This window comes from Vigna unguiculata, chromosome 6 (genome assembly GCF_004118075.2).
Source record: "Vigna unguiculata cultivar IT97K-499-35 chromosome 6, ASM411807v1, whole genome shotgun sequence".
Taxonomy (NCBI): domain Eukaryota; kingdom Viridiplantae; phylum Streptophyta; class Magnoliopsida; order Fabales; family Fabaceae; genus Vigna; species Vigna unguiculata.
In genome coordinates, this window is record NC_040284.1 from 29,609,605 (window position 1) to 29,634,427 (window position 24,823).

Consider the following 24,823-nt stretch of genomic DNA (forward strand, 5'->3'; position numbering starts at 1 on the left):
AAAAAATTACATTATGATTAATAATGAGTTATAAAATAAAAAATAATTAGATAGAATATATCGAAATATTATTCTACATGATGAAAATAAAAAAAATAAATAAAAATATTAAAAAACTAACAAATGTGTGTTTTATAAATAATTTGAGAGACTATCGAAAAAAATCACACAAAAGAAATCAAATGTATAACTAAGGTATGATAAGACGAGAAATATCTTAGAGAATTAAGAAAACTTTTCAAATATTAACATATAATTAATGGTTGAAAAATAACGAAAATTATTTTAATGAAACAAAAGAGTTCTTCAAATTAAACAAAAATTAATAATAATAATAATAAGTAAAGAATTTTTTTATATTATCTTAAATTGAGAGTATAAACATTCTCATGTGAAAGAAAAATTTATAATAAATAAAAATATTAAAAAATAATATAAATATTCAAATGTGAGGCATAATTTTTTTTAATTAACATACATCATTTTAACATAATTACATAAAGGTTATGATAAGATAAAAAATATATTGGAGATGAGAATGAGTTTCATGACAAATGAAATAATTAAAAGAAATAAAAAATAGAAAAAAAAAATATATATATATAGGAGTTACTTGATTAATTGTGAATATTTTAATAATTTAAACGAGAATGGAGATATGGCGGGGACGGGTATTATGGCGGGTATATGTACATCCCCATACCCATCCCCATACCCAACTGAAAAAGTCGGGGATTCCCCATACCCATACCCATACCCAGTCAATGCGGGGATTCCCCGTCAAAACGGGGACGGGTTCGGGCAATACCTACGGGGACGGGTTTATTTGCCATATTCCCTCAATTATATCATTTTAAACAGTTTCAAATTATTTAAACTACACAAGCTAATGAATTTAATAGTCTCTCTTGCTTGTTTTTGACGGTTGAATTTTTTCTTTCAAATTTATAAAATCTACCATTCAAACTAATACAGAAATTATTATACAGAATGACTTTCTGATAATAGACTGAATCAATATTAAAAAAAAACAGTATTTAATGTGAAAAATCTAAATCATATATAAATTGAAAATCTAAATTATCAAGTAAAAAATCTTATATACTTTTTTTAATATTAATATTTTTAAATAATTCTAATTATTCTTATATTTTATTCGTCAGGTTTACTAAAACCAATCATTAGTTCTGTTGAGTTTGTCGATATAAATTCACAATAAATATTTATAACAATGTGACATAAACTAAACTCATAAATAATTACACTTTCTCTAATTTAAAATTATAAGATAATAATTATATTTCTTTTTCATTTTTATTGAAACTTAAAATTTGTAGGAATCCTTAAATCTAAGCTTTATATCGAATAAAAATGAAAAAAAAAAAGAATTTTATATAATGATAAAAATTCATTGAAATTTTTAATTGAATGTGTCAATTTTTTTATGTGAACTGAAATATGTATTGTTAATATTGTCTTTTCCTCGATAATTCTCTTTCGAAAGATCTAATAAATTTGTTTTATGGGTTGATCTAATTTTATTTGGAAAGAAACATTATTAGCCAAATTTTAGGTTTTTTTTTTATTTTTTTATTTCAGGGTCTGCTTGAAGTCAAATTTGTAAATATGAGTTTGTTAATTTTCTTGTTTGCCAAATAAGATCAAATTGTCAGGATGAAGTTGTCTTCCACCCAGTCGTTTTTATTTTTTTTTTCTTTTTTTAAAAGTAATGTCGTTCTTACGTAGGACGATTTGTATGTTAAAAAAAAGTGAAGTCGTCCTGGTGTAGGCCGACTTCACTTTTCAAGTTTTTTTTTACGAAATTAATGAATTTTGATTATTTCTTAATTTAAATTTATTGGAAAAATAAATAGTAAAAAAATTAATAAAATAAAATAAATATTAATATATTTTAATATTAATTAATAATTAAAATACAACAATTAAATAAAAGTGAAGAATTAAAAAAAGAATACGTAAAACTGCAACGTTCAAGAAAGTGAAATTGAACAATTTGAAAAAAAAAAAAGAAAAGTGAAGTCGTCTCTTTTCAATTAACATAAACTGTCCTATTAGAGGATAACATTGTTTTCTTGAAAAAAATAAAATAAAGAGAAACCAACTGAATGAATGACAACATCACCTCTAATATCGTACTTTGACTTGACATCTTGATCCTATTTTACAATTTTGTGATCAAAGATATCCTCAAATAAAAAAAGCCCGAATAAAGCCCGAATTTTATGTGCGAGGAAAGTTTTAATAATTTTTTGAAAACAAAAATTTGCATGTTGGTGCGCTTTAGCTATAGTTGGTGGGTCTAGTTGTCGCAACAAGACGTGGTATGAAATCCATACACAAACGCATCAAAGGTATATATGAAATTCTGTCGTAGTTTTGGACGTGAACATTAGCTGCTCCCACCCTAGGGATTCCTTTAGCAAAAACCAAACAGGGTCCCAAACAAAGACACCTACCCTTAAATTTATCGGAATTTTCTAGAGAGCACAACCCAGCTATTCATACCAGTAGTATGAAGTTATGAAACAGCAATTAGCCAGTTATGTTTTTCTTAATTACCATAATCATATAATTAAATCCACTCCTATTAGTATGCGATTAATGAGGAATGAAAAATTTAATAATTTTCAAATATTGAATTTTTCTTAGTTAGAACTTGCAGTGATCCGTCATTGTAGTCAAATTTCCCTTTCTAGAATTGGATGCCAATCTTAATAGCAAGAAAGAGGTCCCAATGGGATAAATTCAACTTACCTTTCATGGTAGCAGATGCTTCCAACATAGATAAGGAAAACCCCAACAAAATTAAAAAAAGTTATTTTATTTATTATAATGGCAAAGATGATAATGTAAAAAGCATTCACATTCTAACTACACTCAGATCAATTCTCACAAAGCTAATTTCTCTTATGTAACACTATTCCTTATTCCCCAGTTGTTACATGATTTATGAGAGGGATGTGCATGCACAGTTTTTTTTTTTCTTCTTCTTTATTGCCGTACCAAGCGCAAGGATACTCCTTTTTTTTTTCCGTATGCATGCATAGATATGGATTCGTTAGAATGAAAAGAAAAATGAATAAGTCACTTTCAGACAAATGATCCAAGAAAATTTAGAAACCGACCCAAATATCTAATGGAACATTCCCCTCCTTTCTCCTCAGCCACACTCTCCTCCTCTTTTCTATACTCACTAATTTTTGTTGTCGACCAGAAATATGATTAATTTATACGGTGCACACTGTTGTTTTATAAATCAATCCTGTTAATATAATTTAAATTACAGTCTAATAAAATTTATTGTTTGTTGTGATGTATTCTCTCATGAGAACCACACTTAGAGTCTAATGTTTATTCCCAGCAAAGCAACCGTACCATGTCCTCAAACCCCTATATAAGCAAACCCCATTTGGCTCCTAGATCATGCACACAACAAACCAAAACCTCAAGTACCTCTCCTTCACATTTCTACCCACATTTGCTAGGTTTCCCTCAGCACTTTCTGCATTCAAAACTTGAGACTACATTGGTTAACCCTTGAGACTACATTTGTGGACTTCACCAAGCAGCAGCATAATGGATAGAGTGGCACAGATGGTATCAGAGAAGCCAGTGGTGATCTTCAGCAGGAGTTCCTGCTGCATGTGCCACACCATCAAAACCCTCTTCAGTGACTTTGGAGTGAATCCAAATGTTCATGAACTTGATGAGATACCAAGAGGGAAGGACATTGAGCAAGCTCTTTTAAGGCTAGGGTGCAACCCCTCTGTGCCTGCTGTGTTCATCGATGGTAAGCTTGTTGGTGGAACCAATGAAGTTATGAGCCTTCACCTAAACCGGACCTTAATCCCTATGCTTAGGAACGCAGGTGCTCTTTGGGTTTGATAAATCAATATTAACCTTTCTCATCAGCCACTAAAAATCTGTTTTGGTTTCATGTATAATTATGGTGAGGTTATATGTAAGGCCGGCCAGATCCATTATAGGATGCATGTATATTAGTACAACAGAGTTTATGTATGTGCTGCTAATTTCTAATAAATAATGAGGCTAATTAACTTGACTGATAAAGGTGTCATTTAATTAGCCCTTTTTGTATTGAATGTAGCCTTGTGTTTTAGCTAATTATAATAAACTGAATGAACTTGCAGATGATATAAATTTCAACAGCTTGTTTAATAATCATGCTACAGTGAATAGTGTGGTTTATCAGCATTTTCACAGAACTGACTTCAGAACAAGGCAAAGATGCAGAAATGTGTTTTGACTGTTTTCTACAACAATCATTGGACTCAAAATTAAATAACAGAAGGAATGGGATGACACAAATGAAAAAAAGTAATGTGTTGGTGTGAACATTAAGCAAAATCCTTCCATGCTCTCTTTTTTCATGTTTTTCATATCAGAAAAAGAAATCAACAGAATTTCTCTTTGGGAAGTGGCACATTGTGAGACTAGAATCATAGTCCATGTGATAAGGCATTAAGGCAACAAACGGTGTCTTGTTCTTTCACATAGTTGGTGAGGGACAATCACAGAATGGAATAAATCTATTAGTACAAGAAGTGAGTGCGACATGTCAGTAACATTAACATGGTTCCTCTGTCACATCAAATAGTTATATGCCCAAGTTAGGAAAAAGACAAGGTAGAGAAAAACTAATTGAGCATATCATCAAGTTAAAGAGCCTCTTTAGTCTTTCAGATTAAGGAAAAGTGGTTATATTCTAGAGATAAAATGTACTCTGGATATGTCCATTATGGAGTTGGACCCCCTCCAACACTATCTGTTTCCTGGAATTATATTATATATACAATAAAACGATATGAAAGAATATGTAATCCAGAATTATTCTCCTTGTGAGACAGATGAAAATGAAAAGCACTAGTTAGTGATAAAATTAGCATGCAAAAGTCATAATCATATTTTGCAGATGAATAACTGTGTCACTTTTGTACAACTTTTACATAATATTATTTTAAAATACATTCACCTCAAAAGTCAAGGTTGACAAGTATTTTATATTCCAGCTGGCCATAGTATAGCCTATGCAAGTGTCACAAATTTGGATGCCCTGTTCACGAAGAATGAAAATTGTCAATAACATTTTCTTGACAGTGAACACATTTCTTAAATGATCTTACCAGTAATATAGCATCAACAGTTGGATACTCACTAGTTACGGAATGACACAATTGCATCATAATATTGATCATGTGATAAATTCAAGTCTGAAGTTGAGAATTCTACATTGAGTGAAGGTGAATGATATGAAAAGTATATAAAAGAGAAAAAATTTACAAATTTAATGTCTTAAAACATTTAGTGAAAGATGGTGTCTACTCTCTTAACCCTCCCTGTGTTAACTTCTATTTGAAGCAGACACAATTTGAGAACCAAGCAACTTGCATTTTGTAAGCAACTTCTATTTCCAATATCAGTGATGTGCATTTAAAAACAGATTCTTTAGCAGATATTGGGTTTCTATAATCAATGTAAACATCAATCATTGTATTTCAGGAAGAACATGGCTGCTTCACATTTCCTACTTTATCGAGCCCTGTAAAATCCAAAACCTTCATAAGAATCCTATTTCAGTAAAGAAAAAAAATTCCGTGCAAATTTACCAAGATTACATGAAACTCAAATACATCACATTCTTATTCAGCTATTTCGTCAAACATTTTCTGTGCATAATTCCTATCACCATTTTTCAATGTTCAGTGGTTTAAGAAATAATTTTCAAGATCCCGCTTGCAAGCGAATAACTTTGATGAATGACTGATTCACGCATCATAAAAAATGGATAGATGTAAGTGCATATGATTTCTTTTTTATTTGCTAAATTGGTAGGAGAAGACAAAAAATATGTTTGGTGTTCTAAATAATTGCTAATGAAAAACAAAAAAGAGAATATTATTAGAAAAAACAAAATTATTTGTAATTCTCATCTTTACTGTACAGCCTCTTGTTCATTTGAACCATTTATTCCCCTATCATAAACTTCCATAGATTCGAACTCGTTAAAATAGGTACTTTAGGATTCACAGAAAAATAACAATGTCATGTTCCATCAGTAAACTCTCAATTTAAATAAGAAGTCTAAACTTTATGTTTTACATTATTTCTCTTTGAAATGTTTATTGGTTTTTGGGATGTATATTTTGTCTTTTTTAAATTTTATTTGTATAATTGTATAATTTCTATTTTCTAATAATAATAAATGATTGCATGCACGTAATAATCAGGTAGATTTTAGATTTTAAATTATGTTCATTTAAATTATATTTACTATCTATTTAAAAGATATATCCGTATAAACATCTTTTTAAATATTTAGTAATGTATTGAATATATATATTCAATCTTTAAAATAAAGAATTATGGATTATATTTTAATAAAATGTGAAATGTTTTAAAAATATTGTAGTAAAATGGTAAAATATTAAATAACATTTCTCTAAAACTTGACAAGTATTATGAACTTTTAACTTTTGGATGAAATTCTCAGTTAAGATAAAACCAAAACTAAAATTAAAGTTAACTTCTTTACATTAAAACTAACTGTATATTAGTTACCTGGTAGAATCTTTGCTATATAACTTTAGAAAAATTGTTCTTAATTTGTACATTAAGTAATTAATGAAGAAAAAAGTTAAATTTATAAAAAGTTTGTTTCAATTTTTTAAATAGTATTATTATATTATAAGGCTAATATCCCAATTGTATCAATTTATAGTAACGCCAAAACTGTTTTGTTTTCTTACAAAGACAAGTCCAATCATAGAAGATGAACAAAAATTAAATGTCACAAATAAGAAACCACTTTTGTGCTGTTGGTGATCCTGGACATAGAAAATAACATGAATCAGATTAAAGTGGAGAAGAAGAAGGAGGAAAAGTGATTGATGATGATGATGATGAACCACAATCTCAAAGACAAGACAACGCTTCATTTGGGTTTGTGACTGTCTCTTAACTTAGGGTCACTACCCTTACCCACAGGGTACACACGTGGTGTGTCATAAATGCCATCTTTTACCTCATTTTTCTCTCACACAAGTGACCAGAAACACACCTATGCATGCATGCAGTCAACAATCACTGATGCACACTGGACCCACCCTATCTCTTTCTGTTTTTATTCACTCCACAATTTTTTTCTAATTACTTAACAAATAAATATCCCAAGCATTTGATTTTCAATACAGTAAATGATTTATTTCTAATCATCACTCCATGTCACTTGAACTGTATAAAGATATGTAATTTTCTACTGATTAAAAACATTAAACAAAAAAGTTACATTTTTTATGCATAAGATTCTTTCCGAGCAGCAGCACTATTTAAAAAAAATAAAATAAAGAATCTTCTTCTCTGGAAAATCATATGAAAACCCATTTGTACACATTTTAATAAGCGTATTTATTTTTTAAATTATCAAACATGAATATTTATCTGACTAAGATGGATGTAAAACTTGGATGGAAGAAGAATTGACAATATTCAATGTATAATGTATATCATCTCTCTTTCATGGTTTTCACCTCTTCCCCATTTTCAGTTTGATGTTGTTGTGAGATTTTCTTCATTCACAGCACTAACACTATATACGTGTGGTTTGGACTTTGTTTTCACCCTGTCGGTGAGGATTGTTGTGTTATTGTTTTCTTTGATTTGCCATTGTGAGTTTGGACTTTGAAAGTTTTCTAATGGGCAAGTGAAAAGGAGCGATCTTGATTTGCATTCTAGTTAGGGAAACTCTTTGTTTGACTTTGAGGATAACGTGGTCACCCTTTTTGGAGTTTTAGTGCTCTTTTCAACTTGTTTCTTGCTTCACTCAGATTTCAGCACTGCTTTGAGCTTTGAAGAACAAAATGTTCGGCTTCTCTCGAAGGCATATGAAACTTGGCAGGTGAAAATATTTCTTTTACCTTTTCCTCTTTCTAATTTGAAATTAATTTCTTTTCATGCACCGGTAGGTGGTGAGGTAGCACTAGTTCTTCAAGGGTAAGGGTATATTTGGGGAAACAACTTAATTAAGTGTTTATTGAATAGAGTCTATCTAAGGTTGTTTCTCTAATCAAAGAGAGAGTAAGGTTAAACCATTTTCATATTTGTTTCAAAGGTTATATTCAAGAGTTTATGTCATAGAATGAGTTCAAATAAATTGAAAATAAACTCTTTCAAAACTGATTTTGTTATTGTTGTGTTGTCTCAGTCGATTGAAGGTCCAGCTTTCTGACACTCCCCAGGGAACTAGAAGCCCCATCAGGCATCACCAGAAACGAAATGTAAACTCCAATGTCATTTTTCCAGCTTCATTCCCTATGTGGGGTTGAATTTGTAACAATGAGGGTTTTCCACTGATAAAGCTTCTTATAGGGAGAAGGAGCTGCAAGGACAAGTGGTCATTCTGAGGAAATTGACAGCCAGTTTTTGTCTGCTACAGCTGAGATGCATACTAGTACATCAGGGAGTTCAGAGAACTGGATGGTGTTGTCAATTGCAGGGGAAAAACCCACTCCTAGATCTTATGTATGTAATTTTTATGATTCTTATTATTTTTAATGTTTGGTCCTGGTCATTTTCTGGAAGTCTTATGTCATGACTTGTGTGCAGTTTTGGTTAAGATTTGACTATTATTCTTTGTGAATAGCATGCTGCAGCTGTAGTTCAGAATAAGATGGTAGTGGTTGGTGGTGAATCAGGGAATGGATTGTTAGACGATGTGCAGGTAAGGGTACTGGGGACATTGTTCCTATCATATGAGCATCGATGTTAACATTAGATGATTATTTGATTCTTCATTACACAAACTGAGATCTGGATACAATTCATTGTTATTACCAGGTGCTAAATTTTGACAGATTTTTGTGGACCATGGCGTCCTCTAAGCTTTACTTATCGCCTAGCAGTCTTCCTCTAAAGATTCCTGCTTGCAAGGGGCATTGTTTGGTACTTTAATCTATGCTTTTTACAACATATTCGCTGAATGCTTACTTTAATCTATGGTTGCAACTACATTTATTACGGTCTTAATTTTATTGTGTTTGATGATGATAATTTGACCAGGTTTCTTGGGGGAAAAAAGCACTCCTAATTGGAGGGAAAACAGACCCAGCAAGTGACAAAATTTCTGGTTCACCCTCTTCTTCACATATGTAATAGCTTTGTCCTCGTTCATGAGCAAAACTGTTCTAATTGTCATTCTGGTTTTTTTTAGTATGGGTGTTTGATACAGAGACAGAGTGCTGGTCCCTCATGGAAGCAAAGGGAGACATACCGGTAATCAATTTTCTTATGATAAAACTGCAATATGAGGAATTGAAATGTTAGGGCATATGCTACTGGATTGCAATTTTCGTATCTTGCCCAATCATATCACTTAGTAAATCATAAATCATGGTAATCATTATAATATGTATTACTCTGTCTAGGTTCAATAAAGAATTTACATATAAATAAAATAATTAAGAAATTGTCTCTTTGTATTTGTTGCATTCATTCAAGTAAATTTTGAATCTGTGGTGTAGTTGAATTGCAGTTTTCAACATACATACCTCTATTTTATCCCTCTCATTTAACTGAAGCAAGTCTTCATCAAATTGTCTGGAAGACATGATCTGAAACAGTTGCACACAAATAATCTAAGAAGTAGGAACTAATTCTATAGTGAGAAAATGAAACATTGCCTGATCTAATGTCTCATAATATAGTTTCTTCTATTTGAATCTCTTTAGGCAGTACTGACCAATGTTTTGTTCTTGGCAGGTTGCTCGCAGCGGCCACACGGTTGTGATGGCCAACTCTGTTTTAATAATGTTTGGAGGAGAAGATGCCAAAAGGAGGAAACTGAATGATCTACATATGTTTGATCTCAAGTCCTTGACATGGCTTCCACTTCACTACACGTAATTGTGTTTATACTTTGTTATGATTGATTTTAGTTTTTTGTTAAGTTCAAAAACTAAAGTTTCGAATTTCATGTAACTATCTGCTGATAAGGACTTGATTTAAATGTCTAGTTGCTTTTGATAAGTAATGCTGTTATATCACATACAGGGGAGCAGCACCTTGTCCAAGATTCAACCATGTGGCAGCTCTTTATGATGGTAAAATTCTATTTATATTTGGAGGAGCATCAAAATCCAGGACCTTGAATGACTTGTATTCACTTGACTTTGAAACAGTGAGCTCTCTCTCTATATTTAGTGAAACTTTTTTATTCCTCAAGATGAAGACTAAATGCTCATTCATTGTGTAATCAATGGAAATATATGTTCTTTCAGATGGCATGGTCAAGAATAAAAATACGTGGTTTCCATCCATCTCCAAGGGCTGGTTGCTGTGGTGTGTTATGTGGCACGAAATGGTATATTACAGGGGGTGGAAGCAAGAAAAAACGTATGCTTTTTAATGGAGGAAGCATTTATTTGTGCATACTATTTATTTATATCTTCTGAACTTAACTTTTTACACTGCAGCATCAAAAAAAGTAATTTATGCATGAATTTTACTGATTTAGTTCTTGGTTACTATGTTGCATTGGTTTTATTCCTATTATCTTTCTTACCAGTCATCATTTCATCTGTTCATAATAAGAGCACGAGAATTTGAGATTTGGTCTCTGCAAATATCTTCTTCTCTTCCTTCTTAAATTTCTAATGTTCTTTGTATATTTCAGGACACGGGGAGACTTTGGTATATGATGTTGTAAAAAGTGAATGGTCTGTGGCAATTGGGTCACCTCCATCTTCTATTACGACCAACAAGGTTAATTTTTATTTATTTTTTTTTTCCTGCCTGGTTTGCTTGTCATTCATCTGCTGCTACCTCGTACCGTTAGCTCACTGTGCATTTATTGACATTAATGTTTTTAATCATTTGACGATTATGATAAAATCTTTGGCTATACTTTAGTTTTGTATGCTTGACTTTATACAGTATTTAACAAGCATGTTTTTTGATATCTGCTATGATAGCAGGGTTTTAGCCTTGTACTCGTGCAACACAAGGATAAAGACTTCCTTGTTGCATTTGGGGGATCCAAAAAGGAGCCATCAAATCAGGTTTGACTTAAATGCATAAAGTTGTTGTATGAGTTAATTCTTATGCTACCTTTAACCTTTTTCTTGATTGTATTAGGTGGAAGTGTTGATTACAGAAAAAAATGAATCAAGAAAGCGACCAACTTCAACCAAAGGTCAAAGATCTTTATTACTTGAAAAACATTCATTATCTGCTGGATTGGCTTCTCAACTTAAAAAGGACTCTTCCCAACATTTGATTGACTCTGTCGTGCGACAAAATCTTGCATCTGCAATTGAACACGGTTCTGAAAGGAAATCTCTGTCTGAAACCCTTCTTGAACAAGATTCCAATTCCCTCCGTACCAAGACCTCCCTTCGCAGGCAATTTGATCATCATGAAGAATACAATCCAGATGTAAGGATCAAGCATTCAGAAGATGACCCTGGTAATCAAATGAGATCAAGTGGCTCCAAGACCAACATGGAGGAACAACAGGTCTCAGTATCTGGAAATTCAAATCAACAAAACCTCGGTTTTGAAAACCCTTTGCTAGAAAGTGATGATGTGTCATTCCCAGAGAATGGTAAATCAGGATCACTGTCTGCTGCTTCAAGCATCCATCATTATCATGAAACTAAAGTGGCTTCCCTGATGAGAAAATTTGGCCTTCTGGAGGGGCAATTGTCAGCTGCATTAGCAAGCAGAGAAGCTGCGGAGAAAAGCTTAGCATCTGCCTTTAAAAGCCGGCAAGAGATGGAGAAAAAATTATCTGACACACTGAAGGAGATGGAGTTACTGAGAGAGAAACTGGTGAGTGCAGAGTTATCTCAAGAAGAAGCTACCAACCTTTCAAACTTGGTCCATGCTGACAATGTAAGGCTTGAGCATGATGTGGCTTTCCTCAAGGCTGTTTTGGATGACACTCAAAAGGTATATAAACCCTTTCATTTGATGGAGGTACTTGCATTGCATATCTTTATAAAATTTTTGTTGACTTAGTAAAATCCTTTTAGTAGGAATTGCACTCAACCAGAGGGGTTCTTGCAGCAGAAAGAGCCAGGGCATTCCAATTACAGGTATATCCTAGGATTGATTACGAAGCTTAAGTCTTTGTTGTATGTTTTGGTAAACCATATAGTTTTTGTTTTGTATGTCCAATTATGATGTTCAAATTGAGGTTCTGTTTCTGTTTGTGATGGAGTTTCTGTGCCATAAAAGTCTTGCATATATTTTCACTAGTGATTTTCATGTTCTCACCATACTTATTGTATGCATAGGTTGAAGTTTTCCATCTCAAACAGAGACTTCAATCAATAGAGAATCGAGCCCCTACTCCTAGGAAACCTTTTCACGTGTAATGCTTTGCAAAGTCAAATGATGTCATGCCTATCAACTTCAGCACAAATGATGAGACAATGCTTCTATGTTATGTGGACACAATCTATCAAGGGAAGTGCAATTGGATAATGGTTTTGAAGACCTACAGAGAGAAAGAAGCACAATTCATAGAACTTCCCTTTTGGCTGAGGAAATTGGTTCTGTATTCATGTTTTTTAACCACTGAGCTTCACCGTTCTTGATAAAGAGTTCATTAGTCCTAGTATAATCAAAACGTGGTCAAATAAATGATAATTAAATAAGCTGTTATTTTTCTTGTAATGTTCTAAATAACAAATTAAAGTGAATTTTTAACTGATCAAGTTAAATAAAATTTTAAATTAGCATAAAAATGTGACTAGTAGCATTTTAAGGACTAATAGTTAGAAGATAAATAAATTATCATTGTATTTAAATTTTAGATTGAACAAAAATAAATCTATTGGAATTGATGCGGTAATGAAGGTATAGGTAGTTTGTACAATATCAAGTTTTGTTCATTATGAATAGAAAACAAAAAGAATGAACCAATGACACTGTAAGACATGAATGTGAGTCAATTATAAATATCACTATCTGGATTGGATTGTTTGTTTCTTTCCACATATTCTATTCAATTCAACTTGAAAGTACTAATAACTAATCATTAAGCAGTGCATGCATGATTAAGTTTTTCCATTTTCTTTTTCTTTTTCATGAAACTCTATTTACTTGAACAATTCATTAAAAATTAAAATTCAAAAGATTATCAGAATAGTTAGAAAAAAAGTGAAATGACCAATCCACAAGGGTGGTGACCAAAGAAAAGCGATAAATGAAATACGTAACTAACTTTTTATTTTGTATCAACTAAATGAAAATTTATATTTTTAAGTTAAAGCATTTCAAAATTAGAATATATTGTTGAATAATGTTCGAAATTGCATATAACCGTAAATCTAAATCATGTCAAAAGAATAACATTAAACATATTGCCCAGCATAAAAGTTGATTCCAAAAGCAACTCCAGACCAAATTACATAAAAACAAGCAATTGGAATCATTCTGGAAGTAATGAGTATTTAGAGTTGTAAATGTAGAAAAGATATCAAATGATGAAAGGAACCCACATGCACATAAATTTGAGGTCAGAGAGATTTAAACAACCCCTTTTAAAATGTCTAGCAATGATAAAACCTAACTTCTGTTGTCACTCATTTGAATTGTAGCACATTTTATTCTTTTACCTAACTAGACAATAAAGAATAAAGAGAAAAAGCTTACATGGAACTTCACCTTTTGACTTGTGATCAAAACAATTAAAATGAACAGTTGTTTTACAGGGTTACAGAAAGTGAAAGTTGACTGTCTACAGTTTTCACTTGACTAACTTTTTAACAAATATATCATAGCTTTTACAAACATTAAAAAGAAAATAAATTTTACAGCGGACATAAGGCAAGCTTCCAGCTGAGACATCTTTGGCCTCACAAAATGGAACTCAGCCACTTAGCCAATGTCCGATCATCCTGGACATGAAATTTCACCATCTAATCCATATATTCCATATTTATACAGCCTTAGGGTACGAGATGCAACAGTATGAAATGCTTTGTTTTCTGATGCAAACACTTGCAGTAGTTAAGGCAAACCGAAGCCAAGCTTGTAATTGTACGCCACCAGGGGTAACTCTCGCCCTACTGTTAATGTCATCTCAACATTAAACTATTTCCAGGGTAGTTTCCTCATCGTCATCATCATCATCAAAGACTTCCTAGGTACACTGATATTCAAAGAAGTTCAGTCTCGTCTTGATCTCCGTCAGCATCTTCAACATCATTGTCTTCATCTTCTTCAGGTGCATCAGGATCCACCCCCTACAAATGATGCAATTATCTTTGCTCAACTTTTCAACTCTATCTAATATCATCCTCATCAATTAAATTATAATTTTTTACTAGACCATGCATCTATTCCAGATAACATAATCTAAAGAGTGACCAATGAGTTTAATCAGTTGAGACTTTAGAAATATATAATCAATCAAGTATCAGACTTATTTAGAAAAACACACATGTTAAATAATAAATAATAAGAACAAACCTTCATTTGCTTCTCTAAACGCTCTAAACCCCGTTTTGCTGCTTCATTCTGGGTGTTTAACCTGCCATTTATGCAAAATGTTAGGAGTATAGTAAAGACATCAAGAACTAGCATGCAGCACATGAAGATCTTCAGCAGTAAGGATAGGATCAGTTGTTAACTGCAACGAACTTACAACATGAAACAGTGGGGAGGAAATGTTTATTATACTACCAAATTGTTACACTAAGAAAAATCATAGTTGAAGTATATTAACTAAAAACATAGCATGTGCTCTTGTAGTCACCCCTCAATTGTTAGGATATTTTAGGATGTAGGGTCCAGACTCGAGTTAAGCTAATTTAATCCGGTGGATGCCAAATCAAATTTTTCAATAACACCTTGAAAGATACTTTTGAAATACGACATCAACCTTAATGCAGCCTGATAATGTGACAAAGCCTCCTGCAGCATGTTAGTGGCGGCAAAGACTTGTGCAAGTTTTACATGAAGAGAATCGTCAGCCCAGTCTTTAAGATATCGCTCGAGCAGAGAAACAGCATCTCCATTTCGGCCCTCGATAACATGCAGCTCGGCCAAAGCTAGTGCAGCTCCAAGGTAACCAGGTTCTAGTCTTAATGCAGACTCATAAAACTTTTTTGCCTGTATGAAGAATGCATTATATTTCCCACATACGAAATCAAAGTACAGATAGTAGTCTATGGATACTAATTTTAAAAAGCTGATAAGTTACCTTTTCTCTGCCACCAGAATTACTGGCATGCACATCACCTACTAACTTTAAAGCCTTAGCTGACTGAGGCATTGCTTTCATTGCTTCTCTTGAAGCATATAAAGCCTCTTTGATTTTAGAAAGGGCCAAATATGTATGAACCAAACCTGAAATATTCAGATTCATGTCAAAAGCCTACAAATTTCTAAATTTTCTATCATCAGCACTTTAAAGTAGATATTGACAGCAGAGTACATGAGCTGCAGGAAAGAGATGCAATTCACGCAGCACTATATTTTTCCAAGTATAAAACTAAAACCTTGATATGAGCGAATATCTGGTCTCAATTCTTGAGCTGATCTGAAGGCAGACACAGCTGCTTCTGCCCGTTTCATAGTCAACAATAAATTTCCCTGAATAATCTCAGCATGTAAGGAAAGGCTTATGCATCATTCTCTACAAACAATATACAGTAAATAAACCCCCATGTAGCATGGGCCATGCCCCATATACAAAACCATATTTATTACCTTCATTATATATCCTGGTATGTGTCTCTCATCAATCCGAATACTCTAGTTGCAAAATAATTAGTCAATTGTGAGCAATTTTATAATAGATAAAGTGCAGTCCAATCTGCATCAAATAAAAATACAGACCTGCTCAGCATATTGTAATGATTTTTTCTCATCTTTCCTTTCCCATAAAACAGATAGAGCTACAAAAACCTCTGGTCTTGCAGGATCAATATTCAATAAATCATGCACCAACTTATTCAGCTTTGGATAATCACACTTAAGCTTTAGAAGCATTGCATACTCATCCATATATGTTATGATGTATGGATCAATTGATCGGGCCTGTAATCACCACATTAACAATATAATTATAAGCTCAATAAGTGCATGAAAGTATGTAAACAGTACAATTATAGATAAATGTATTAGCCTAATAAGGTACAGATCTGTATTACCTTTTCAAAATTCATAATGGCCTCTTCATTCTTTCCAATGATAGATTCAACCTTCATTCACAACATACATGAATTTAGAGATTAAGCGGCCAATTCAAGGAAACTTCATGCAGAGGTATTTCTTATTAAATAAATTCAGGCAGTCAACTCAGAAATTGCATCAATTGTCACTCACAAACTTGGCTCCTCTAAAGTGAGAACTTTAGAGAAAAGTAGAAATTTTAATCATCAATGAAAAAATTAATAGTTGATATTAAATACACGAGTGTAACAAAAATAGATTTGATAAAATCTGCTCTCTTAATTTTCATTAAGGGTTAAGCAATTTTATTTTTCTCACAAAAGGGAACTACTTGCTTTAGAGGAACTAAATCCATTGAGAAAAATACTAGCTACAGAAAGCAAACCTTTCCTCCTGATAGTCCAAAGGAAAAAATTAGAAATAGGTGCAACATCAGTATGGTTGGAAGGTTACATTGCACTAGTTATAAATCACTGCAGCAAGCCTAACCTTTGCCATCTCAAGTAGTAAGTGTGTATTATTAGGGAAACGCTGTAGAAGATCAGCAAAGAGCTCCAATCCACCTGCCAAAATTTGAAACAGAGTAAAACTGGATGTGTCAGTGTTAAACACACATCAGAGACAACAAAGTACAAGCAAATGAAAAAATAAATATCTGCTATCATCAAAATCTTGTCCGAGTTTGACAAAAAAAAAAAGAAAAAGAGGACAATAAGCTAATGCAGCGAGCTAGATAAATAATTCACAGTACAATTTATCATTTTGTACATTTTGAGTGGCAGAAATTGACCCCAGGGCTATGCCCATAAAACACATGACTTATGAAATTCTTCAGCTGCAAACATCCAACACAAGCATGCAATAAATAATTAGATGGTTCCTTATTAAATACAATATCTCACCCTTGTAATCATTTGAAGCCATGCAACATTGAGCTTCAACATATCGCTGCAAATAGAAAGAGGAAAATTAATCAGTAATTGCAAGTTCCCACAGTTTGCCAGCCCCGCCATGTACAAAAAACAATCCATGAGACAGATGATGCCAAATTTAAAAGAAATTGAACCAAAATCAAGAACAATATAATTTTACAACTTTCCCATGCCTGTATTTATAGTCATTTTCTTTGGGAATAAAATCATGTGATATAGAATACACCCTTTTTCTGACAGTTAGTATCTTACAGGATAATGAAAAGTACATTGACAGACAATATTTATTATACAAATCAAGAAAAAGGTTGGGCTTCATTAACTAATCCTCACGCCTCAATAGATATTATTCTGAACCAGGCTACGTGTAGGGAAGTTAAATCAGAATTGACTATTGATCACCAGGTTATAGAGAATTTGATAACCATGTTAAGAGCTAACTTTCCCAAAGGAAGTTAGGTAGGGCTCACGATAAGTTTCATCACTAAGAATAACTTAAGTAAGAAAGAAAAATATAAATTAAAAAGTATAATCCTTCCTCCGAAATCATTCTCGCGCATAGAAAACCAAGAACATCATCCTTTAGCAAAAGAAACTCAGTATCTGGCAAGACAATTGATAAGTGTATATAAATTCCATTTGAAATGACTGGAATTTATATTGCAACTGATCATTACATTGATATATGGATACCAACAAAACAAGCTCATATATTCTAGATATACTACCAAACCGTAAAAATAATCTGTAAATACAAATATTCATTTATTCGTTCTTAAGACTAGCAGTTCTCTTTTATTGCTTCTCAAGGATTTGATGAAACATAGACATGGTGCAGGTACAATGATGCATTTACAGAGGCTTAACTAAAATGAAAAATCGCTGAAGTGATAAATGGTAGCAAGTACATCACAGCTTGTAAACAAACAAGAATTTTAGTACTATGTATAACTTACTTGAAGCCATCGACTTGCGTCAGTATGATCAAATGGAGCCCTAGCACTTCTATTTGGAGTCTGAAGGTAAATTTTTGAACACCAATTAGATTCTTGGAGGATAAATTACAATTAAATTGTAAATTTGCAAATTTATCTACTTAACTTCTAGAAACTCCATGCATAGAATAATCACATTATAAAGAAAGGTTATCAGGCCACAAAACAGATAAACTATTCCAATGAGGTCAAAGCACATGTTCAAATAGCAGAAAAATAGATCACAGTACACGAACAAATTTAGGTTAACAGTTGTTTGTGCCACCTTCTGTCAACCTAATAATCTAATTAACAAAAGGAAAGAAACCAAAACCCATTGAAGTGATTTTTTTATCCCAGAGGGCCGAGTCTTATAAATACCCAAACCTCCTTCCTCAAAAATAGAAAAACACATCAGTCTACTTGTAAAGTTTCTTCTTATAGCTGAGGACACAATTGCCTAGAGAAAAGCAAGAAAAGACATAATTTAATGGATACCCAATTCCATTGCAAATCAAAGAATCATCTCAAAGTTGATCAAAGGCCGAATCTCTATTATTTGGCTTCAGTAAAAAAAAACAAAATTCTTTCAGCTTTTTATCAACAAACCTGAGGAAACAATGAAATGATATCCTTTGCAGTCGATCCCAGTTCTGCTAAAGCTGTGATGGCCTCAAGTATATAAGGGCAATGCCTGGCAAAAAGACATCAACAAAGAATTTTATCTTAAACTCAAGTAGCAAATCAATAAGTAAAAATATAGATCATATGAAAGATGCAAATGCACAATGCTTAAAAAGCAAGTAGCCACCTGCATAACTCCATAACACACTTAATGCTACCCAAAAGAGAAAACAAACAGTCAAAATTAAAAGAAATAAAAATAAAAATAGAAGAACAGAGAAAGAGAAGTCAAACCACCAAAAATAAAAGAAGAGACACAAAAGAATAAATTGAGATTATTTATACGGCTGTACAGGACTTCTAAAAGCAAGCTTCTTGCCTTCTCACCCTATATCAAAATACAGTGCTTGACTACTTCAACACCTTCATAAAAAATTTAATAACTGTGTGTAAGACAACAAAAAACAAATATGTAGCTAGATGAACAACATAATTGTGTTTGCCAAGAGCAAATGCCATCAGTTCAGACATAGGGACGCTAGTGGACATCAAGCCTGACTGCTGAAGGTCAAAATGCAATATAGTTGCAACAAATCAATAAAAACAGATAAATAGATCCATAAATATCTTTCAAAGATAACCCCATGGGTGACATATAAAAGGTGTAATCAGTGTATGACATATTTACAAACCTTATACAATCTTTGTAAATAGCAACAGCAGCTCGGCTATGCCTAGAAACTCGATATAGTTTCCCTAATAACAAATTCATTGCCAAATTTCTAGCTTTGTTGGGAATTCCTTCCATCTGTAATGAGAAAGTGGCATAGATAACTCATAAGGAATGAAAAACTGAAAACAAATCAAGAATGTAACACAAAATTTCATGACATTTGTTTCTCATTAAAAAAACTTCACATCCTTGTCTGACAAAATATGCACAAAGTAGCCATTAAAGGCTAGTTGTTTCCATTGTTAATCCCTCCATAAATAGAGAATTGGTAATCTTCCAGTTTACACCAACACGAATTTTTTTAATTAAAAAGAAAAACATCAACGAACATGCACTCTTATGAGTCTGTTCTGTGGAAAGAAGAGAATAGAACAAACAAACCTCAACTAGAGCTGCTTTATTCTCATTCAGAAAACAGTGAGATGATGCAATTTTGAACTTCACCTGTTAAAGAGATAAAAGAGAAAAACACTATAAAAACCTGGACTTGCAAAACCTTACAAATTAAAAGCACATCAAATCAACCCCAGCCATCATGGACCAAAGAAACACTAACACCAATTTACCTCATTCTCATTGATTACTGATCCATTGCAAGAATTTGGAGACGAAGATCGGTTCGACGACAATGAACCTCGAGAAGTCATGCTCTGTTTTGGAATCATCTTGTAGTATTGCAATGCTTGTTTATAGGTGTGCTGTCCATCAACAAAAGACATTAAAAAAAAAAATGAGAGAGACATCACCTCTCCCCCCAAAAAAACAACTTTTGAAGTACCCATTAAACAAAAATTTTGAAATAACAGAATCACAAATAAGTAATTGTTTTCAACTGCATAAGCATAACGGAGAAAGAGTTAGCACAGTCTCTTACAATGGCTCTACGATACTCCCTTTCACGAAAGAAAGAATCACCAAGTAGCACCTGAACAAATTAATAAATTAAAAATTAAAAAAACCAAACTACAAGCTTCAACGAGCTCCTCAAAGATTAAAAATTACAAAACAAGATAATTATTTTTCTTTTAAAATGAAAAATTGCAGAGACCAAGCTCTCAGTTTTGAGGTGTGGGGCAGATTCAGCATTTGCAGCAGGAGAAGAAACAAGAAAACAACCCTGTTCATCACAGAGACTTCAGATTAGAGCTCAAACTCATAAATAAATAAAAAACAACCATTTTTTGTGCGGAATCAAAATTTCAAATACGAATTGGAAGCACAAGAACAAAAGAATAAAGATTACGAGCATCTGAGCGGAGTTGTAGAGGCCATTTTCCAGAAGAGTGGCGATTTGATCTTTCGGAACTTCCATTGTATGTGCTCTTCTACGAGCACTCGGCTCTTCTATTTGAAATCTTCACTCTCTCTCTCTCTCTTCTCAAAGGGCTTCAACTCGATGCAATGCAAACAGTAACAAACTAACGAGGTTCTGTATCTCTCTCTGTATATATATGAAAATATTTGAAATTTGATTTCATCAATAACGCCCTAAAATTTTGAAGACTTGTTGGAATTTTTTAAATTCAGGGGAATTTAGCAAAAAACACTTTTTCTTAAAAAAATAAAAAATATTCAATGATAAATAAAACATCGCTGTTAAGAAATTTAAAAGTTGGATAATCAATAATTATCTCCTTTTTTAAAGGACAAGTCTTGATTGAGGATTGCTTGAATACAAAAATTGTATAACCAACACTTTATAAAATTATGTGGTAAATATAACAAGTCACTTGCTATTCTTTTTTATTATGCCCTAAATATTTGCATAAATTAATTTTCGGTGACACTTAACTGTTACCTAAATGTAACATGTTACTTGAAAAACTTAACGGTAGGTATATTTGAGACTTGTTTACTCCTATTTAACTTTTTTATTTTTATTTTTTTGAATTTATAATCAAGGAGAAAAGCGACATATTTGGAAAAAGTGAAATAATATTTTTCATAGCATTTTGTATACATTTTTTTAACTAAATTCACCACAAGGTTGTCGAATTTACTCATAGGTGTTAATTGTGAGTTTCTAACTCAAGTGTGATGCAAATAATTTTGGATTAGAGGGGAGTTATATGAACTTCACAATTTTCACTTAATATTAATATTTTCCTTAAAAGATGCAAACTAAGTCTCATGTAAGTGTTGAACTATATTTATTAACAGCAAAGTCTATCTATTATTGAAAGTTTCTTATTAATTTTCTTTCACTTGTTGTGTTACATAATACACATATTTTATCAGTTACACAATAAGGTATATTAATTGATCCCAAAAAAAAACACAATAAGGTATAGGGATGGCAACGGGGTGGGGCGGGGACGGGTTTCACTATCCCATACCCATCTCCGTAAAAAAAATTCATCCCCATCCCCATACCCAAACCCAACGGATATCAAACTTTTGTCCCATCCCCATCCCCACCGGATAACGGGTATAATCTCGTACCCATACCCGTACCCGTTTACTTACTACTTTAATATTAATTTTAACTAATTTTTATAAAATAATAAAAATTACGGTAAAGGAAACATAATATTATCAAATATTCAATATTAGGAGTATAGTTGTTTCTTTGATATCAAATACTTTGAAATAAATTATAATTGTTTACATTTTAGATTAGAATACCAAATAAAATTTAATGAGAACACAAACATTTATTAAATTTGCAAACATTAATGAAACCTAGTTGATAAACTTTAAAAATATTTTTTTAAAAAAACTATAAAAGGAAAAAATATTTTTAAAAAAATATAAAAGGAAAAAAATATTTAAATTAAAATATATTTTAAATGTTTGTTTACTTCAATTTTTTAAATTATAATAAATCTATATTTTATACACTAATAAAAGTTATAATACATTAGTTGATCAAAATGATGCAAAGAACAAATAATAAACATAATAATTAAATTTTAACATTATCTTTTGAACCACAATATATGTTGGATGGTGGTAAAAAATATTCATGGCAATTACATTAAATTTTTATATTATAGTAAATAAAAATTATTTATACAATTATATTGAAAAAATTAAAGTATGATTGTAATGAGTTAAAAAATAAAAAATAATTAGATAAAATTTATCAAAATAGTATTCTACATGATGAAAATAAACAAAAAATAAAAATATTAAGAAATTATCAAATGTGTGTCTTATAAACAATTTGGAGACTATTGGAAGTAATCACACAAAAAGAAACAAATATATAATTAAGGGTATGATAAGATGAAAAATATTTTAGAGATCTAAGAAAACTTTTCAAATATCAACATATATACTCAATGGTTGATAAAGAAATGACGCAAAGAACAAATAATAAACATAATAAAATTTTATCATAGATCTTGTATATTTTAAACTCTAATATATGTTGGATGGTAATAAAAAATATTCATGACAATTACATTAATTTTTTATATTGTAGTAAATAAAAATTATTTATACAATTATAGTGAAAAACTTAAAGTATGATTGTAATGAGTTAGAAAATAAAAAATAATTAGATAAAATTTATCGAAATAGTATTCTACATGATGAAAATAAACAAAAAAAATATTAAAAAATTAACAAATGTGTGTCTTATAAACAATTTGGATACTATTGGAAGGAATCACACAAAAGAAAACAAATATATAATTAAGGGTATGATAAGATGAAAAATATCTTAAAGATCAAGAAAACTTTTCAAATATCAACATATATACTCAATGGTTGATAAAAAAAATGACGCAAAGAACAAATAATAAACATAATAAAATTTTATCATAGATATTGTATCTTTTAAACTCCAATATATGTTGGATGGTGATAAAAAAATATTCATGACAATTACATTAAATTTTTATATTGTAGTAAACAAAAATTATTTATACAATTATAGTGAAAAAATTAAAGTATGATTGTAATGAGTTAGAAAATAAAAAATAATTAGATAAAAATTATCGAAATAGTATTCTACATGATGAAAATAAACAAAAATAAAAATATTAAAAAATTAACAAATGTGTGTCTTATAAACAATTTGGAGACTATTGGAAAGAATTGCACAAAGAAAAAACAAATGTATAATTTAGGGTATGATAAGACGAAAAATATCTTAGAGATCTAAGAAAACTTTTCAAATATCAACATATATACTCAATGGTTGAAAAATAACAAAAATTGTTTTAGCGAAATAAAAGAGTTATTGAAATGAAATAAAAATTAATAATAATAAGAAAAGATTTTTTTATATTACCAAGTAAATGAAATGTTTATGCTATTAAACACTTAAATTAAGAGTATTAAACATTCTCATGTGAAAGGAAAATATACAATAAATAAAAATATTAAAAATAATAGAAATATTCAAATGTCAGACATAATTTTTTTTAATCGACATACATCATTTTAACATAATTACATAAAAATTATGATAAGATAAAAAATATATTGGAGATAAGAATGAGTTTCATGACAAACCAAATATTTAGAAGAAATAAAAAATAAAAAGAATATATAGGGTTACTTAATTAATTGTGAATATTTTAATAATTTAAACGATGATGGAAATATGGCGGGGACGAGTATTATGGCGGGGATATATTCATCCCCATCCCCATACCCATACCCAATTGAAAAAATCGGGGATTCCCCATACCCATACCCATACCCAGTCAATGCGGAGATTCCCCGTCAAAACGGGGACGGGTTCGGACAATACCCACGGGGACGAGTTTATTTGCCATCTCTAATAAGGTATATTAATAGATCCAAAAAAAAACGCACAAAAAGATTATAGATTAAAAAATGATGTTATAAAAGTATGTTGAACATGCCGGGTAAATCTAACATATATAATTTATTATAATAATGTTGAGGTTTTATGATGTCACACAAGGATGTTGAAAATAAATACTTAAAAGATTTTAAAATTAATTTTTTTTTCTTTTTCCGTATTATTTATCTCCATAATATATTGATTATTATTAATTTTAATATTTTAAAATATATTAGAAAGACATTTAAAATTATATTTTTCATGTTCAACAGAAGATAATACAGACAAAACTAATATGTTTATAACATGTATAAATATCAATAATCTTAATGTAATTCTTTTAATTCTTAAATATACTTTCAGCTAAATATTTTGATGTCCTAACAAATTTTTACATACATTTTACATTTACTATTTTATCTTTCTATATCTCTCTTTATAAGTATAAAAGTAAATTTTTTAGTGATTAAAATATCCTTAAAATTAAGTTATCTATTAGCACGATTCCTGTTAAAATACATTTTCCTAACTTTTATTATATTTAATTTTTGTCTCTTGTTCTTTTTATTTACAATTG

The 24,823-nt window shown here is 31.1% G+C and overlaps 3 protein-coding genes across 4 annotated transcripts; 2 read left to right on the forward strand and 1 right to left on the reverse strand.

Moving 5' to 3' along the window:
• Window positions 1-3,425: 3,425 nt before the first annotated feature.
• On the forward strand, window positions 3,426-4,124 carry LOC114188953 (monothiol glutaredoxin-S4-like). The gene has a single exon (XM_028077631.1). It carries the CDS (start codon window positions 3,598-3,600, stop codon window positions 3,904-3,906), a length of 309 nt encoding a protein of 102 aa, XP_027933432.1. The 5' UTR covers window positions 3,426-3,597; the 3' UTR covers window positions 3,907-4,124.
• A 3,351-nt stretch (window positions 4,125-7,475) lies between these two features.
• Window positions 7,476-12,714, forward strand: LOC114189077 (acyl-CoA-binding domain-containing protein 6-like). 2 transcript variants are annotated; one of them, XR_003605549.1, is made up of 15 exons: window positions 7,476-7,936; window positions 8,243-8,315; window positions 8,407-8,559; window positions 8,681-8,758; window positions 8,875-8,979; window positions 9,097-9,163; window positions 9,248-9,309; window positions 9,796-9,935; window positions 10,087-10,213; window positions 10,314-10,428; window positions 10,709-10,797; window positions 11,010-11,093; window positions 11,170-11,985; window positions 12,069-12,131; window positions 12,333-12,714. XR_003605549.1 is itself a non-coding variant. In XM_028077785.1 (15 exons), exons 1-15 carry the CDS (start codon window positions 7,899-7,901, stop codon window positions 12,411-12,413), a joined length of 2,088 nt encoding a protein of 695 aa, XP_027933586.1. In that variant the 5' UTR covers window positions 7,479-7,898; the 3' UTR covers window positions 12,414-12,714. The 2 variants fall into 2 exon arrangements, 1 of the variants encoding a protein (XP_027933586.1); XM_028077785.1 differs by having other exon boundaries at window positions 7,479-7,936; window positions 12,072-12,131.
• An 813-nt stretch (window positions 12,715-13,527) lies between these two features.
• LOC114189209 (anaphase-promoting complex subunit 7) lies at window positions 13,528-20,915 on the reverse strand. Its single transcript, XM_028077922.1, has 18 exons — window positions 20,728-20,915; window positions 20,533-20,601; window positions 20,359-20,409; window positions 20,051-20,182; window positions 19,866-19,928; window positions 19,444-19,559; window positions 18,737-18,821; window positions 18,110-18,169; window positions 17,124-17,169; window positions 16,711-16,784; window positions 16,200-16,250; window positions 15,886-16,086; window positions 15,757-15,801; window positions 15,546-15,639; window positions 15,248-15,393; window positions 14,927-15,156; window positions 14,515-14,575; window positions 13,528-14,288 (listed from the first exon to the last, which is right to left on the reverse strand). The coding sequence occupies exons 1-18, from the start codon at window positions 20,794-20,796 to the stop codon at window positions 14,202-14,204; spliced, it is 1,680 nt and encodes a 559-aa protein (XP_027933723.1). The 5' UTR covers window positions 20,797-20,915; the 3' UTR covers window positions 13,528-14,201.
• Between the last annotated feature and the right edge of the window lie 3,908 nt (window positions 20,916-24,823).